This window comes from Aquila chrysaetos, chromosome 14, assembly GCF_900496995.4.
Source record: "Aquila chrysaetos chrysaetos chromosome 14, bAquChr1.4, whole genome shotgun sequence".
Classification (NCBI taxonomy): domain Eukaryota; kingdom Metazoa; phylum Chordata; class Aves; order Accipitriformes; family Accipitridae; genus Aquila; species Aquila chrysaetos.
Genome location: NC_044017.1, coordinates 16,387,502 through 16,406,029, shown reverse-complemented (window position 1 = coordinate 16,406,029; position 18,528 = coordinate 16,387,502). Strand labels below are relative to the sequence as shown.

At 40.1% G+C, this 18,528-nt stretch overlaps 1 protein-coding gene across 5 annotated transcripts in view; it reads left to right on the top strand.

Moving 5' to 3' along the window:
• SLAIN1 (SLAIN motif family member 1) overlaps positions 1-17,154 on the top strand; it is a 53,844-nt gene extending 36,690 nt beyond the window's left edge. For 3 of the 5 annotated variants that reach the window (XM_030036583.2, XM_030036581.2, XM_030036585.2), the window contains 3 exons: positions 9,591-9,755; positions 11,687-11,987; positions 16,063-17,154. In XM_030036583.2, the coding sequence (XP_029892443.1) occupies positions 9,591-9,755; positions 11,687-11,987; positions 16,063-16,138 (542 nt within the window). In that variant the 3' untranslated portion in view covers positions 16,139-17,154. The remainder of the gene's footprint in view (positions 1-9,590; positions 9,756-11,686; positions 11,988-16,062) is intronic. The other 2 variants (XM_030036582.2, XM_030036584.2) reach the window with 2 other exon arrangements.
• Positions 17,155-18,528: the final 1,374 nt, after the last annotated feature.

Below are 18,528 nucleotides of genomic sequence, written 5' to 3'. Positions count from 1 at the left end.
AGGTAGTGGGAGATGATGTCACTCCCAAACTATCTTGAGCCGTTGCTCCTTTTTGCACTGCATCTGAGATGTACTCCAGAGTCTCTGGAATATTTGTCTCTCAGTGCTTACTCAAAACTTAAGTTTCCCTCCATTGTTGCTCTTACCTTCCTTTCATTCCTTATTATGATCACAATTTTCTTCCTCCTGCTGCATCTTACTTTCCTATTCCTTCAGTCTTTTCCCCAAGCTAATTCAAAACAGTTTTCAGTCAGGGACTTGTTCGTAACATTACAGGTTACAGCTCACCCTTGGGCAAGAAAATAAATGTGTTCTTCAAAACAACACAAAGTTGCTATTTATAGAGCACTACAGGTATGCATGTTGCTTTCCTGACACATAAGACATGACAGGTTGGTGCCAAAAGCACTTTGCATTCAAAGTAAGACGTGGCGTGGAAGTATAATCGACAAGAGGCAGTACATAAAGAAAGCTGACGTTAACAGAGGGTAGAGCAATGTGGGTGTTTGTTGGTACAACTTATGTGCCATATCAATTTCAACGTTATTTTTCTTCCTGGTGAGGTACAAGAATGGGACAGCACTGATGGGCTTGCAGAAATGTTGGGGAGATAGAAAGGAAGGTTATGGGGCATTTTTGATTCAGGAATAAGGGCAGGATGTGGTGCTGCGATCTTTTTATATGGTCCCCAAATGCTTTTTCGATGATATTTTCATATTCCATGTCAGTGGAACTTAATATTAGATTCCCACATAGAAACCTCAGAAAGTACTTACAGGGCACTGAAAACTCTAGACTCCTAGTTTATTAACTGGAAAGCGTATAAATGTAAAACGCCACCAGTTTTACCACCTGGTTGCCTTTTTCTCAAAAACTTTGATGTGTTCGATAACCTGTTCGGTGTTGCTCAAAAGATGGACACACATGACTTCAGTTACCTGTTTGCTGGGATGGCAGACAATCCTATAATAGCCAGTACCACTATCTTTAGAGGGGAATTATCTTTTCAGCCTCTGCACCTTCAGCCTCTGACTCATGCAGCACTGATCCACATAGGTGGCAAATACTGAAGTTTACAAACGTTTTACTTTGGCTGTGTTCTGTTGGCAGACAAGGAGTCAGGTGTTCACTGTATTGAGTATGTCTGAGTAGTATTACAACATCTTCTAATCGGCGCTTCTCATCATCTTGGCAACAGTTCCATTGTCTTTCAAGAACTCCTACACATTGAAATGGAGGTAGACTGCAAAATAAGAATTTGTCTGAAGCTCAATATGATGGATGGTGTGTTCCACACTGTTACAGTTTACCAAGGCAAATGAGAACGAGGGGTGTGATAGATGGAAGGGCTAAACTGTTTAGTTACTGCTTTCAATGTATGTGGAAAGCATCATCCATAATTAATCAAAATCGCACATACCACGTGCTGTGCTGCTCTCGGCCATTCCAACAGTTTTCCCAAATCTCTCTTCCTCTTTCCCCAAAGAGATCACTTCTGTTCTTGTATGTGCAGTCAACAGTCTGGTCCCTGGTTCGTCTGATCATTCACAGAGCTCTCCATAAGAGAAGAGTGAGTGGGAAGTAACCGTTGAACTTTGGCACTCAGTCAGGGGTGAAAAAACAGAGTTTAGCTTTGACACAATGTCTCCCCAAAACTAGGCTATGTGTTTAGCTCAAGTACAATTTTTTGCCTTTAGGAACAAATGGTATGAGGGATGCTGTCCTACCTGCTTTTAGTGAAGTTTGTTTAGTATGGTACGCAAGTTGAGGTACTTACTCTAACTTAACTACCTGTACTGTAACAAATATGCTGAAGGTGTGATAAACTTGGAAAACTTCAATAATTCTTTTAAGAGTATAATATTGGTTGCCTGATGAGGAGCGCCTACGTTTAGATGCTGCGATGTGGGTGTCCACATGTGTCTGAACGGCCCAATTCAGCTGCCCACATACAAGCACTTAGCGCTGTGCGAGGTACTTTGATGCACCCTGCTTGGCTTCACCGTCGCCATGTGTCAGTGCTGTTTAGATGCTGTAGACACCCCAGGGTCTCTCAAATGGCGTGAGGTACCTGTACGTAGGCGCTGACTTGCACCCTGGGTGTCTAGTCTCTCACTATAACCGATGGTCTCCTTGTTCTCCATCCACAAGATTGCATTTTAGGTAGCAGAGAGGTTGTCTGGGCTTTGTGGCACCCTTGTAATCTTCTGCCTGTGCTTGGGGTGAGAATACTCTCACAGATGTTGTCCAGCTGTGTCAGAGGCCATAATTTTGAACTCACACATTGTTCTTGCCAATGTATTGTAGCTAAGTGCTGCCCTGCTGTGATTTTTGACACTCTGCCCTGTTTTAAATTGCTGGATACCTATTTCAAAATAAAATACCATACATCTGTTTTGAAATACCACACCATCTAGCCCCCACTCTCAGGTCCAGGTTCTTTCTCTTGCCTTATCCCACCCATGTCTGAGTGAATGGTACCAGTCCCGTTTACTGCCAGTCCCCAACAGCTTGCTGTACTGAAAGGCTCCTGGTGAACGCTAGCATAAGGAGGCGGATGCGTGCAAATGTAAATACGTTAAGATGTGAAATTTGTTAAGGTGTGTTTGAGGTGTATTTGGGGCCACTTGTAGAATAGGCTGTAGGTATACCTGTTACCTCTTAAACAACATTTTTGCAGCCATCACCTGTAGTCTGTGTATGTTATCTTTGCTTTCTACTAAGTTTTATTTCCAATTCTGGCAAGAATACACTAATAGAAAAGCTTTGCATGAAATCTGCTTTTTTTTTCTCCTTATTTAATTACACCCTCTCCGCAATCAGCTGAATTGTCTGTAACGATGAGTTACATTAGAAAAACTCCATCTCTGAACTTTTTAAAGCATTCTGGTTTTCAGGGATTTTGTAATTGGTTAGTGGATCAGAAATGGATCATTTAAAGAAGATCTGAGAGACAGGAGGTGAATAGCTTTTGAATATCTGTTGCAGTTAGCTAAAGTGAGTCCGCCTAGTTAGTGTGTGTGTTATAATTTAACAAAGCTTTTAATATGTTGGCAATGGAAACATTTATGTTTATACCTCTCTCCCCTTCCTCTAATTTGAAGAAGTTCATGGTTAACAACTTAAAACGTTGCTATCTGTTAATATAAAAAACACTTAGTAATTTTTATATAAGAAATACCACCCAATTTCATAAAACAAAGCTGTTTTCTGCTTTATGGTGTACATAAATGTACACTTTTTTATACTGTGACACATAAGTAATATCTTTCATTTTAACTTTTTTAAAAAATTTTTTTATTTCTGTTTGGTCATGTTATTCTTTTTGAATAGATGTTAATATCTATGCCCTTTATTACTTCTGATTTTCTGAAAACGTAAGTAACAGAACTATAGTGCTGTGAAATCATCCAGAGTAGTCAAAATCCGGGATAGACAAGAGGCTGAAAGTGGGATTGATTTTCTTGTGTTCAGGCCCACTTTCCAGCTCTTGAGATAAGCTTACTCATAAAGTTTTATCCTGGCACCCCTTACTTCATGTGGATTTTAAAGTGTTCATTTTTATAATACCTGAAAATTGGAAACTTTGTATTTTGGATGAATTATTCCAGCTAAAGGAGGAGTTTATTACAATGCAGTAAGAAGGGGCAGATGAAAAATACATTCTTCATTGAGTAGCAGTGCATGCGAGCTGATTAATTTCAATGTATATTTTCCATTACCTTTTCATGTTGATTTTTAAGTTTTTAGCTTGGTTGATACCTTCATAAACAGGCCGCAGATACTATTCACTTGAAAAATTTTGCTTTTATTTTCCAGAAATTACTAGTTATGAGTTACTTTATTGCATACGCTTCTGGGGAATAACTTTTCTCAGACAAAATATTATGAACATCATTGGCTGTTGCAACACCCTTGCCTCATTTGGAAAGCTGCAAATGTGGTTTTTGTTTGTTGTTTGTTTGTGTTTTGTTTGGTTGGTTTTTTTTTAAGCAAACTCCAGGCAGATACAGAAGAGCAGCATTTCAGGGGCAGTAGGTTGGTTTTTAGAGATCAGTTCAGTATAGACTAACATTGATTTGTGTGTTTGGAGAGGTAGGAAAAGGTCTGTCCTTACTGATTTGCTGATTTACAGAGTGTTTTTCTGCTCATAACCTCTCTTGCTCAGTAAGGAAGGAAGAATTCACTGTAGGAAATTGTTGCAGACTTTATTAAAGAGAAGGAGGAAAACATCTTACTTGTCACCTTTGAAGTTATATTGAGAATGGTGATCAGTGGGGAGAAGTCATGGAAGGATAATGGAAATATCTTTAATTTGCTATAACAATCTGTGGTGGTAGACATATGCCTATGAAGCCAGGGCGAGATGAAATAATAATTCTGAATAAAATGGAAGTGTTCAACATTAGCAAAATGTAGGTATTGACAATCATGAAGAATGGTATCTCTCGCTTAACTGAAAGACTTGCTTTTAGTTCTTAACCTGTATTTGTGTTTTTACACACTGACGTCTCTGTTGTATCAACTGATGATTCCACAGACCTTTAACTAGACCCTGGTGTATTTGTGATGTCATAAATGTTATAAGCATAACAAATGTAATGCAGATACTGAACTCAGGTCTTCAAAGATGAGGAAAACAAATTAATCCCTTAAGGTGAAGTTGTATTTGAGTCTACAAGTTTGTTAAAGATTTCAGAACAAACTCTGAATATCTACGTAATATAGAACATAATATTTAAAATAGAAAAGCACAGATTTTTTCCTTACGATTTCTCCCCAACTTATTTGTGCATACAATACAGATAAGACAGAGTTGAATTTGCAGGGTTTGTGTAAAGGATTTAAATATGAGTAAGAAACTGCTAATGTAGCTTAAATGGTGATACAGATTTCTCTGAGACACTAATAAGTCATTGTATCACATTCCTTAACGATAGTGCACTTTTGGCGAGGCTTGTGAGTTCTTTTGTTCAAATAAAACATTGACAACACTTGCAGAGAATAACAGTGAATGAATAAACGTGTTTTAAGACACTTCACTGTAGAGTCAACCTAAGCCCTCCTTGCAAGGAAAGCCTCGCTGGATGAGGCGTTTTGCAGAGAGAAGATGATACTTACCAAGAACCACTACAGAGCTCTCAGTCTGGCAGCCCACCAAGAGCGCACCTCTTCTGGGGCAGCTTTGCTCCGAGGGCAAGGTCTGTTTGCATGCTATGCGGACATTAATCTTCAGCCGGTGATAGTATTAGGTCAGGGAAGGAAAAAAAACCCAGAAGCGGTGGAATGGGGATGGCCACCAGCGGTGCTGGGACCAGAAGACAGAAGGCAGGTGCTGCCTGTTCTGGTGTCCTGCCAGAAGGAAGCTGGGCTGCCGATCCCAGGCTTCATAGAAGGAACGGCATCGGGGGAAGAGCTTCCTGGAAAAAAACAGAACTGAAGCAGCTGGGTAAGAGGCAAACTGCTGCCTTTACTGTAATTTTGTGGAATGTTTGACAAAATAAGGGACACTTTTGCCTGCTTTTTGACCCGTTTCTCACCAGTAGTGAATATGATGTGTGCTGTGAGTTGGTCTTTTCATGCACATTTTCAGTTGAGGGCAGAGGACCCTGTATTTCACAATTCCCAGTTTTTCCTGTGCTGTAGGCAACAGGCAATTCAGCGTGGATGCCACACGGGAAAAAGTGTAAACATGCAGTAGGTGGTTTCTGGTGTATCGTTCTGCTTCAGATATGTGAAACAAGGGCAACGTGTCCCATCTATAGAACACTCATGAAGTGACAAGCACGTGTGTATATGCATGAACTATTCTGGTGGTAATAACCAGGAACTGATTATTAACTCACTTGCATGACCTGTTCTTGCATTTTCTTCACGCTTTCAAATATCTCAATAATACAATGTCTGTAGGTCATGCTATTACATCTCAAAGAAGGCTGGGAAAGGCAAAGATACGTCTGTGATGCTTTATATGGCTGCATCCTACTTAGACATCATATTTGTTTATAGTTGAGTAGACTCAGTAGTGGGTCGCAATAACTATGGATGCTGTAGAAGGTGCAGGTCCTTTGGAGTTCCTCGCTGGTGTTAATATCTACATCTTCCTAACAGAACAAACTGTAAACAACCGACGATTTTTTTAGGCTTGCCACTGAACGAGATTAGTGCAGAAGAGGTCGCAGAAACTGTAGCAAATTTCAGCATTCATCATAAACAGGACTATTTGGGCAAATTACTTCTCTCCTGAGAATACATCTCAGCTCTACTCCATCAATCCTCCTCTCTGTTAATTTTCTCATCAGCCTTAGGAGAGCAAAGAGCTCTAGAAAGTGAAGGTTTGCTACTTGCGGCTTGGAAAAATATTTTTGTTTTCTTCTCATATATTTCCAGCAAGTTCATACCTAGTCACGTCTTACTGGCCTGAAATATTAAAATCACGTAACTCCCACCTTCTGCTTCTGTATATCAAGCTTACAAGAGCCAGCATTTCATTTACAAAGAAAACGTCTGTAAGACCCTTTCCACTGTTCTTAGGAGGGGAACAGGTGACAGAATAAACTTCAAGACAGAGATGAAAGAGGATGCATCATCCAAGGAGATGAAAGCTGCAAAAATGCCATCAAGATGAACGTTTCTGGGTTTTCCCCAAACACAAAACTGACCTGCTATTTTCATTGCTTTTCAGGGCCATTTGTCTCAGCAGACACAAGGACCCATCAAAGAAGTAACACAGATGCTCGATGGATGAGAATTTTCAGGTGCAGCAGGAATCTGCTGCCTGAGGACTGAAAGAATCAGCAGCAGAGCAGACTGCTGGAATGAGAAGGGACTAATGAACAGGAGGCAAAAGACGTGGCCACCTGTGACACAGAGGAAATCCAAGCTACTCGTGTACCTATTTTTCCTGCTATTGTAGCTGCATCCACTGGACAATTCAAGGCTCAGATCATGCCTGTGGTGGCTGATGCAGTCCCTGAGTGGAAGAGCATGTAGATTCCAAGGAATTCTGCTTATACAACGTGATATGTGGACAGTATTAGAAAAGCTATTTTATGCAGTGCTATCTTCCCTACCGCCATCCTGCTGCTCAAACCTTTTTTGCCAAGTGCTGTAGTGTTGACCTAGGATTTCAGAAGCTAGGATTTTAAAGGGTAGGCTAGGGCTCCAAAATTAACAGTAGCTACAGACATCCCATATTCATGAATTTCTGCCACTCTGGGCCAAGGATTGCATTGTAGAAAGACAGTTCCCTTTCCAGTTTTCAAAATCATGAGTATTTCAGAAATAGGGACATACAGTAGCTGTATAGATGCCATTGTTTGCATCCCCAGGACAGTTTTAGAAGCCTAATAACTATTTTATCATTGTTATATCAGTGATATTAATACTTACCACGTGACTGAACCACAGTGGTAATCCCTTTGCTAATGTTCATTGGTGTACCGCTCACAGTTTTAGCCTGCCAGCATCAGTGGTGAGTCGCTGAAGCACAACTCTAACTCTTTGATGAAGGATTACCCTGAAACTGGTTCTTTATTAGGATTTGGCTGTACTCTAGTTTCCAGGAACTCAAACCTTGCATTTCCTTTTCCTGCACTGAACTCCTCCCTATCTTACCTTCCATACCTACTGTTTGATTTCAAAAATATGAAAATGTAGTGTATTTAATTCACGGGAATATTTAAACTATTTCCTGGACAGCAATGGTTTTCTATGTCAGACCATCTGTGGTAACTGAAAGTCAGCCTTAGTTGAGGTGGAAGAGAAGGTGGTCTCATCATTACGTGACCAGTGTGCATGATATAGTGTCAAGGGCAGGTAGGCACTAGTAATTGGGACTCAGGACATAAAGATATTAGAAATGTTGGACCTTTGAAGTACAAGGATGTTTTTGACTATTTGCAGGATACTGTACTAGTTCTTATCATGAGGACCAGTCATAAAAAACAGCTGGAGTGGTAGCCTTGCTGTGACTCAGTTTGCTGGAGTTACATAGGCATCCTATATATTGAAGTTACTGTTAGTGACTACTAATACCTTGTATAGATAGAACTGTACTGTCACTTCTTATTACTCGACAGTTGTTAGCAGCTTTAAGGATTAGAGGAGCTCATGATGGTGCTAAATAGGCTATATATTTATGTGGACTGATAAACAGAGATTCCCAAGTCAAAGTTGTTGTTTCTGTGGACTGAACTTGCCCTGCGTGAGCTAGGAGGTCGACCCAAAACAGCAGTTCCAAGCTGTGTGTGATGTGTCGTTCTTACGCATAAATCCAAAATGTCAATCTTGAAATGCCCTGTTTGCTGTTGGAGAAAGCAGTCCTAGCTGCCTATTAGAAGACAAGCAGACCCCTGCTTTCTGTTGCAGCGTGAGAACTGGAGGCAGACATCTGCCAGGCACTGGAACCTACGGCAGGGGCAGGAGATGGCGGCCTCCATGCTGACCACGGTACCAGGAGAAACAAAGCCACCTCAGCAAGGCACAGCACTTGCGCTCCTGAACCTGGCCAGGAGGCCAGCGTTGGCGGTGTTGTCAATGACAATTTAAGAAATGACCCATTACTTGCCCATAGCAGTGCTTCACTGAAGTCTGTCACATCACAGGAGGCAATTCAGACCAGGTCATTCAGTGAGTGCCTTTCTGCCCCCGCCAGCCTCTTTGGATTATACAGAACAGAGTCATCTCCCTTTGGCCCTGCGGCAGAAGAGACCAAAAGAGCTTCACCTTAGATTACCTAATGCTGTTGTGGTTGGCAAGTCTTCTTGAGATGTCAGACTTGGTCTCAGCGTCTCTCTCTAAATCAGCTAGCATGAGTGGGGTTGCAGACATCTTCTGACCTCCTAGACATATGCCTTAGCTGTTGAACATGCCTCCAAAACATTTGGGGCATTTGCAGCTTTCTTTTCCTGAAAGACCCTACAGGCCTGTTCTGAAAATGCCCACCAAATCAGGCACCACAAGAGGGGTAGGAGGGAGAACCACCAGATTTGAAAATCCTGATGTCAACCCAGGGCTCCAAGCAGCTGAACAGCATCGACTTAGCAGGTTTTGTTCGTGGCCACCTGCAGAAACAACATGCTAATAAGGTTAGGTACCAAATGGAATTTTTTAGCATCTCATTGGCACCTGAAGGCAAGACCTTAGTCACTTAGGATGGATTCGTCTCACCTGTCTTTAGACATCCACGGTGTAGATACCTGTGTCTGACTGTGTCACTGCAGCCTTGCTTTGTATTCACTGCAAAGAAACAGGCACAATTAGGGCATGATTCATCTGACCTACTTTACACATTTACGTGAAACTCATCCTTATCATGACACTTTAGTGTTTAAATCTTTGCGATTCTGAACATGTACTGCCTATTCGTGTCTAAAATTATTTGTTAATAATCATGCTGTTACAGTAGTCAGAAGGGTTCAGTTAGTAGGCTGTCAATAACATATTCATATTCTTCCAGCAGAGCAAAACCTTTCTTTGTGTTGAAGTAATTTGTTTTAATTTTTATTTTCTACAGAAATTATTCAGAGACCGCTCATGTTTGTTGCAAATTCTGACATGACTATGGATGTTACCTTCTTTTGCTTCAGATAAACTTCGAAGAAGCATGCCTAACCTCACTCGGATGCCAAGTACCCCCACCATTAACAGTAATGCTGGCTTTGCTAGTTCTCCGGTCACTGTGAGGAACAGTCAAAGCTTTGACTCCAATTTGCATGGAGCAAGTAATGGGATTTCAAGGATGCAGTCGTGTAGTAAGTACCTGTGTTCTTTGGCTGCGTGCAAAGAATCGATGGAGTGGTAAAATACACGTCCCAGTCACTGATCCTCTGCTTTATGAAAAATTAAAAGCAGACTGTGTTCCTTTTGCACCATATTTTAATATAGCACAGGATTTTCAAAGTTTCTATCTTGGAAAGCAAATTCTGCCAATCTTGTTATGCTGTATTGAGAGTTTCATCACCTCCTTTTGTTTTTTTCTTTGGCCATTCATTTTGTGCCAACTTTAAAACTAAAATTATAATTAGTAGCAGTAGTATTGTAGAAGCACCAATAATGCAATTAATTCATATAAGCTTACATTTTTAGTTTTGATACTAGAATTGAAAAGTGCTTTTCTTAGTAATTTGTACAATACTGGTTTTACAGTACCCTGTATAAATACTACTTTAAAATACATGGCCTCTCTCCTACTGAAGTTGAGCCACTTTCTTCTGAGCAAATGTGGTAAACGAGGGTTATATCCTCAAGTATAATATACTTGTTGAGTGGGGGAATTAAAATTACTTTTTAGTTAGTTTAATTTAGGTGACTTGATGGGGGGATGAAGGGAGTATTGATCTAGTGGATGTTGAATTATTAATGTGGAGTGGGAATGAGATAGATTGAGATCCAAACCCATCTTTTCTAGCACAGTGGTTGAGGTACTCTGAGAGGAAATGGAAAAAGTGGATTTTGCTGGACACAGGCAGGAGAAAGTATTTAACTTATGCCTCCCATGTGAGATTTTGGAGGGAGAAGTTGGCAAAACCTTTTCCTGTGGGTGTTTTCTTTCAAATTTGAGCAGCATTTACAAACGTCTCCAAAAGTACTAAACATCATCTTTTCTGGAAAATGTACTTGACTGCTGGATTTATTTTGTTTTATTTTTGTCTTGTTTGAATAGGAGAATCGAAGTAGTTGTTCAGGTTCCCACCTGAATTTGCATGGTAGTGCACTGAGAGTTTCATTTTATTTACTATTTTAGAAATGCCTATTTCTCTGTGTGTTTATGTATGTGTATATATATGTGTGTGTATAAAATGTGATTTTTCTGAAATAATTTTTTTGAGAACATTTCTAATAAGTGGCTGTGCTGGGGTATTTAAGGAGCTGTGTTATGGTAATAGTTCCATAGCAATATATTGTCAGTATTGTTTAATTGAATCACACATCTGTATTTTCTCCTGTGTCTCTAAATGATTTTAAGATGTCCTTTTTCAAAGACTTGAAAAAGGATTAGCCTGTATGTGGTATGTTAGTTTATGTGCTTCAGGCTTTTGACAGTTTGCTTTTGATATGTGGACTCTGAAACAGATGCGTGTTTGATGTACACCAGAGGGCAGGATTGTGTAGAAAGTCTCTATATAAAGCTTCTGAAACCCATAGCATTGATTTAAAATTATAGTTTACATAACATCAGCCTTGAAATATGCTGTTATATTCAAGACCTTTTTATAGCCTTTTTATTGTTTTTATACATAAAGCGTAGACTTCTGCAATCTTTTATGCTTTAATACAATGTTCCTTAAACAAGATAAGGCTATTGCAAGGAACCTTACAGAAATCTAAATAATCTGACAGTAATTAATTTATACCTTCAGCAGTTTCTCCTGCTTAAAGCTCTAATTGCATGGGTGGAATTAGTGTGCTTGTAATGGCTAATGAAACCTCTTTGAGGAGAAAAGGAAGGATGAATATGGGGTGGGATTTTTGTTCAGGATGGGGATGGAACAGGGTATTTTAGTTCAGTGCAGTGTTACTGGATACAGTATTGGATCCAAGAGGTTTTTCAGCAGTTTATAATTAGCAAGTAAATTGTATAATGATGTGTTTATCCCTATTTAGATCTATCTAGAAATCAGCATTACTATCTGGCCTCATCTGTTGCATACTGACCTTGTTACTTTTCTACCACTCTTTACAGTTCCATCCCCAGGACAGCTTCAGCACAGAGTTCACAGTGTGGGACATTTTCCAGTGTCTGTCAGACAGCCTCTCAAAGCTACTGCCTACGTAAGCCCAACCGTACAAGGTAGTACTAGTAGTAGTAGTAGCAGCAGTATTCCAATATCCAACAACTTACAGTTGTATTCTAACACTGGGATCCCAATGCCAAACAAGACTGCCAGTCAAGGAATTGTAGGGCGCAGTGCTCTTCCAAGACCATCGCTGGCTATCAACGGGAGTGGCATACCCAGAAGTAAAATTGCACAGCCAGTTCGAAGGTAAGAGTTAAATAGGCCTCTTTCCCTATGTGGATGGCTTTGGCTTAGATTGTGGTGGGTTTTTTTTCCTTCTGAGTATGAAGCTGGGCTATGAAAGAGAAGCGTTTCTAGCTCCTAATGTAAAGTCACTGAATGGGTGAAGATTTCTTTCCAGAAATAGTGATGGACAATGCCTGCTGGTAGTTCCTAGTAAACTCTAATATTGATAGAATGTAATCACATATAAATAAGAATGGATTGCCATCTATCAATAAGTAATCAAAACAAATGGAAATCTCATATCATTGACATATGTGGCTTGCCTTCTTCTTGACTTGTGCCAACTGCTATTTCAGTGTCACAGAATGAGCAAATCTTAGAGTACCCAAACAGAAAGAGTTGTCTCCCTGTCGTTGTAAATGGCAGTAGACTGTAAAAATGCAATCTGTGACATTACAGCATTGTGAGGAAGGAAATGTCCTGGATAGTACAGTCTTGGGTTGAACCAGCATCTTTTCAGTTCCAGCTGGGAGGCAATGGGCAAACAGGGAATCCTGGAGTATCACATACTTGCAATGAGCTATATGTTAAGCAAATGCATTTTTCCAAGAGAATTTCATCTCCAAATGATTTTTTTTTTTTTTAGGGCAAGCAATAAAATAAGCTTGAGGAAAGAGACTGTGTTTTAATCACCTCATCACAGCTGGGAGTTAAACTCTTAGCTGTGTATTCTGTGATTAATAGGTGATGATCAACTTTTGTCAACTCTTCCAACTCTTTCTTCCCATCGCAGGCATCCCTCCTCTTGTGAGGGCCTGCTGCGTGACCACCTGGTTGTCTGTTGGATGAACTGTCACTGTTTAGCTCTCACCATTTTTATGCTTTTCACTAGATACTGGCTAGATCCAGAATAAGTTCAATTGCTCACATTCTCTCTTTGGTTGAGTTACTTGGGGATTACACTGATGTGACTGACAACAGATTTTGACCAACTGCAGTGAAACTTTGATAAAGAGCTGTCAGGTTTCTTCTTTGATGAAGACTGTACCATGAGATTTCTCTTATAACCTCCTTTGCTCTCTGCTGGAACTATCTGTGTTAGAGCTCTTTATAGTAGAGGGTTTTCTTTCTTTTCTTTTTCTTTTTCCTTTCCTCAATTTCGTGGTCTTCTGCAGACCTCTTAAATCTTTCATAGCAGCATGTGAGAAAGACAAAGGCTTTCTGGGCTGCAAAGACCAGTCCCTTGCTATTTTGTAATTTTTCATATAACAAGCAATATTAAGGAAAAACAAAATTAAGAGGTTTCAGTGGGAGGGTGAGACACTGTACTCTCAACACTGTTTTTAGTAGAAACTGTTTCAAATCAGTAACAAAGCTATTTATAGTCCAGAAAGTCTGGGCTCCTGTCTTTGCACCATCAAATGTACCTTAGCAGCATCATATGTTGCCGTAGAGCCAGACCAATGATCCTTGAACATAGATGGTCTTTGCACTGTGGAAATGACAAGTTTATAGGACTCTAAAAGCACAGACAGATTGGAGCTCAGCCTGCAGTTCTTTTGAGACCCTTGTTTCATTTTATTTATTCATGTGGAAAATAAGGGCGGTTTCAGTTCGTGTGGAATTTTCTTGGAAAGAATTCGGCCGTCAGTGGCAGATTTTCTCACTGTTGATTTTTGTCACTGTGGTCATTTCTAAGGAATGGTATTTAAGTTTAAGAGTTTAGCTTCTGTTAGTATACTAAAAATTAAAGTGGTTTTAGTCATGACTTGATTAAAAGTAGAAAAGGTCTTCTGTTTTGTTTTGGTTTTTTAAATCTATCAGATGTTCAGGAAGAAGTGCACATTCAGAGCAAAGCTGTGCCTTCATGCCTATGGCCAGACTGTTACGTAGCCAAGTTACTGGCTTAAAATAGGTTGTTAGACATTTTATATAGGGCCTGCATTAGGGAACTTCAGTATTTACTGCATAGGATCAAGCATGTGAGGGACTGCTTTTGATAATTTGTAAAATAAAATTATAATAGCCAAGATAACTGACTTGGCTAAATATTAACTGCTTTTCTCCTTGCCATCAGAGATTCATGCATCCAAAAGCAATGTAAAGAAATTTTAACAGTAGTCCATCTCTACTTAGCCTTACAAGTGAAGCAGCACTTTTTTCTTGTTTGTTCCTGTTGAATGGATCCACACAACCCTCAGCCCTCTCCAGCTCTATGCTCAGGGCTTCCTGCAGACCCCTACCTTCCAGTCCTCCGCTTTCTATCCTTACACAATGTGAGGGGCAGCAGGGGCAGCTTCCCGCAGGGCAAGGTGAGCCAGGAGCTGAGTGGGACGACCAGGCTGCCCCGCAGTGCCCAACCAAGAGCAGCACTGATGGTCACCAGGGTCAGGCAACAGTCCCAGCCTCCAGGCAGGTCCACAGTGATGAGGCAGGTCCCAGCTAAAGCCAGGAAGTCCGTCAGCAGCTCAGGGTCGGGATCATCCCAGGTACCAGGCACAGGCACGGCAGCAACGTAAGCGCAGCTCCGGAGCCAAGGTGGGAGGCTCGCTTGTGTTTGCTGCTTTGTGCTGGAGCCAGTCACGGCAATCCAGCTGGTGATGGAAGAGTAGAACGGGACTACAGACCCTCCAAGAACTCTGTTATCTCAAAACCACATGGCATCATACTGACAGCTCATGCTTCTTTGAAACGGTTTTCAACACCGGCGCATTTTCCTATCCACTGCCCTGTAGCAGAGATTCAGCTCTGGATACGTAGCAGTATTCTTACAGCTGTTTTAAGCTTAGTCAGTTATTCTTTACTTTTGCCCTCTCCATTTTTTTTTCAGGATTGTTAGACATACTTTCCTCTTCTTATTTCTGGAAAAAAAGAAATTAAAGTGGCAGTTGCAGAAAATGGCAGAGGCAGGTCTTTTTATGCCTCAAGTAACTCGATTTATATCAAAGATAAGTGATCCTGCAACAACGTGGAGCTGCACAGAAGCAGCTTGGCTGAACCTAAGTTTAACGAACTTTTTTTACTTAAGTGCAGTGTTTTTGCTGCTAAAAAATTGGTTGTAGCAGAGGGGCGAGAAGCTGCTCTGATGACTGCTTTTAACTTACTGACTCTGCCTGCCTTACAACTTACCTCTGCCTTTTTCCAGCCAAGAGCATTTGGAAGGGAGAGGAAGCATCAGTAACTCGCAGAAAAAGCAGAGAAGTGTGAGAACAAGTCTTTGGACCTGGTTTTATAAGAAACAGTTTCACAGAACTGAGACACTTTATTTTCAGCAAATTCTGGTGTAACTAAAATATAGTTGCAGCAAATGAGAGATAGCCTGCCTTGTCACCAGTGAGTTGCCAGTCAGATCAAGTCAGATGGTTGTTTTTCCTTTTTTTTATCTTACTTGAAACAGTTACCTCGGTAGTACCTGGAGTGTTTGGAAGATGGTCAACGAGCATTTTATAATAAGTCCTCGATTAGTGAGAGACACGGCCCCAGTGTGAGGGTGGGGGCCTGGAGGATGGCAAGTTCCCTGCAGGAGTGGTGGTGCTGGGACTGGCGGCTCTCTGAGTTCAGCTGTGGGATGGAAACACATCGCCGTGTGTCTTGGATAAGAGCGTCTGGAGCAGGCTTTGTAGAGTTCTTTGACCGATAAGATGCCAAAATTCTTTAGTGCCTGCATAGTGTTTTTATAAAGTGCTGTTTTTTTCATGAGCATGCTGAGCACAACAGCTTTTTGGAGAATATCTCCCATTAGGTCTCTGCTGTACGTAGTGACAAAAATAGGTTTTTATCGTCTTTAGCCCTGAAAAAACAAATCTTCCCATTTAGAGGGGTCTCATGCATCATGACAACTATTCACCAAATTCATTTTTACAAACCTTTTACCCTGTTAAGACCAGTAACAGTAATGGGGTCTCATTGGAAGTGGCCTTAATTTCACCATAGATCTTTACATTTGCATTAGCATGGAGCCAGAAATATACTAGAGTGCTGTCTCCAAGCAAGCCACAAAACCAGTGTCACTGCAGAAGTAAATGATGTTTGTTACCTTGATCTTTCACATGAAATATGACTTCCTTTCCCTTTTTTTGTCATTTGGTTAATACAGTTTCCTTCAGCCTCCAAAGCCACTTTCGTCACTCAGCACGATGCGGGATGGGAACTGGAGAGACGGCTGCTATTGATGAAGGATGCCCATCAACAGTGGAAAATAAATAATGCGGATTTCATTACCCAGCTGGCTGGGTAACAATGATTTGGGAGAGGAGAGTCATACGGTATTATTTCCCCCGGGATTTTAATATGTAACCATCCATAATACAATGTTATTTTTAAAAAGTGAACATCTTATCAAATACTAAATATTGCACTTAATCAGTTACCTGAACAGCTGCATTGTTATCAGACTAACAATGGCAGTGTTGGCATTTGGAACTGAAGAAAGTATTATATATGTGCAACATACCAGAATATTTCCTTGGAAAGAACTAGGAGATAATGCTTTCGGGCAGCTTTGCCATACTGAAATTCTAAGACAATTTATTCAGTGTAAAGGCATCATGCATTTTACTTTCAATTTGGGGGGACTTATGTATGTGCTTGAATTTTTTTCTAGTGTTTCCAGTACATTTTATTTTGTATACTTAAGTTCATTTAAACTTGCCTGAACCTTGAACAACAGAGAGATAATTTAACTTTTCTGTGCCATAAATAATATTTTTGGGGTAATGTACTTTTATAGCGCTAGGAACATATCTTACAAAATCATACCATTGGCAATACAAAGCAGTATATTTATGTTGCAGAAGCACAAAAAAAGTAGCATTCACTGGAAATTGCCATCCAGCTGGGTCAGCATGGTTTTGTTGGTCTTTCACCATTTGTTCAATTGTTAATTTATTGTCATAGTGTTTTGTATTTAAAATGGCAGCATAAGTCACATTGCACTTACAAAGATACAGTGATCTCTAAAACTACAGTTGGTTTTCAGTACTTTATTACAAAGAGTAAAATTGTAATGTTTTATTAACAGTTGCTTATGGAAAATGAGTTTTAATGCGAATCTTTTTGATAGATCTTTTACAAAATCCAATTGCACTAATCAATGCTTTCTTATAATGGCATATGACTTAATATTTGATTACAACTGTGTATACTGCTGTTTTGGAATGTTTCAGAAATAAAGAATCTATTTCAGCAATACTGTTGTTCTTGAGTGTGCAATGTAAACATTGTCAGAATTTAGCAACTGACATCTACTTAGCTCCTGCAGTTTTTATTACTTAGCATTTATAAAGATTATGCTGGATTTTTGCAAATAGTAACTAAGTTCATCTGAAATTTTCTGATTTTTTTTTAAATTGTGTTATAAAGCTATAGTATGCATAGAAGACAAATATGTATTGTTTTAAAATCAATCATTACGATCTTATATGATGTTAAGATTTTTTTTTTTCAATTTAATGTTCAGATTTTGCAAGTGCAAATGTGGCTTGCAATGTGAAACGGAGATTGTGTACCAAGTGAGTCTTTCACCATGCTCTGAATTTGCTGTCAGTTTTGCTCTGAATTAGCTCGAGGACCTGCTTTTCTTAAAAGGGCAAGCTAAAATAAAAAACAAAGGAGAAGCATTTACTGGTGAGTAAAACCTTAATTACGCTGAGAAATGATTGTATAGCAGTGCAGTAGTATCCCTGCACAACGTAAAATTGTTTAACAGAGATAAACAATTCAATTTTCACACTAGTTCTTTTAATGCAGTTAGAATCCATTTTTTCCAAAAAAAAAGCAGAACTGTTGAAGAGGGTATCAAGAAATATTCCAACAAGGAAATGACCTCTGCACAGGTAAGTATTTCAGCAGGAGTGTGCCAAACCCATCTTGTTTCTAAGAAGCTTTAATTGGAAGAAATTACTGCTTGTTACTGCAGTCAGTCATTTGTGAGCAATCTCTGTTGTTTTGAGCGGTTATTCTCTCTTACAGACTGATTGTGGCAGGGGTGCAGAGCCAGCTTGGGGGGTGCTTTGCTATTTGCCTGTGACAAGGAGGGCTGCAGAACCTCCCAAATTAATAAGCTCTCCTGGCTTCTGGCGCTAGGGAACCAGAGCGACCTTTTTCATAAAAGATGGCTGGAGACCAGTGGCAATGATTAGTTTCTGCTCATTGCTGGCCCTGCTGGCCCTGGGCTGAGCTGTCTCTTCACTCTGTTCCCTAGTGCCGGGATTTTATCCCTGTTCTGCCATTATCTGGGACACCACAGCCTCACATTACTGTCAATTTTTTAAATAGGTTGCAACTGTTAGAGGTAATACTGAGTTGTACACTGGAGGGCAGTATACCCTTTGAAAATGTTCTGTTTTTAGTAGCTAAAACTCTTCTATTTTCCAGGCTCTTGGTTTGAACCCAGTGCATATGTCTTTTCCCAGTGTTGTTTATATATGATGACAACATGTTAAAGGAAGGTGCCCAACTGTTTGTGATTTGCATTTTTAAATTTCACACTACAAAATGTGTCATGAACTGGAGAACCAAGCATTTTGGATATAATGAATTCTTTGAGAAGATGCAGTTGTTT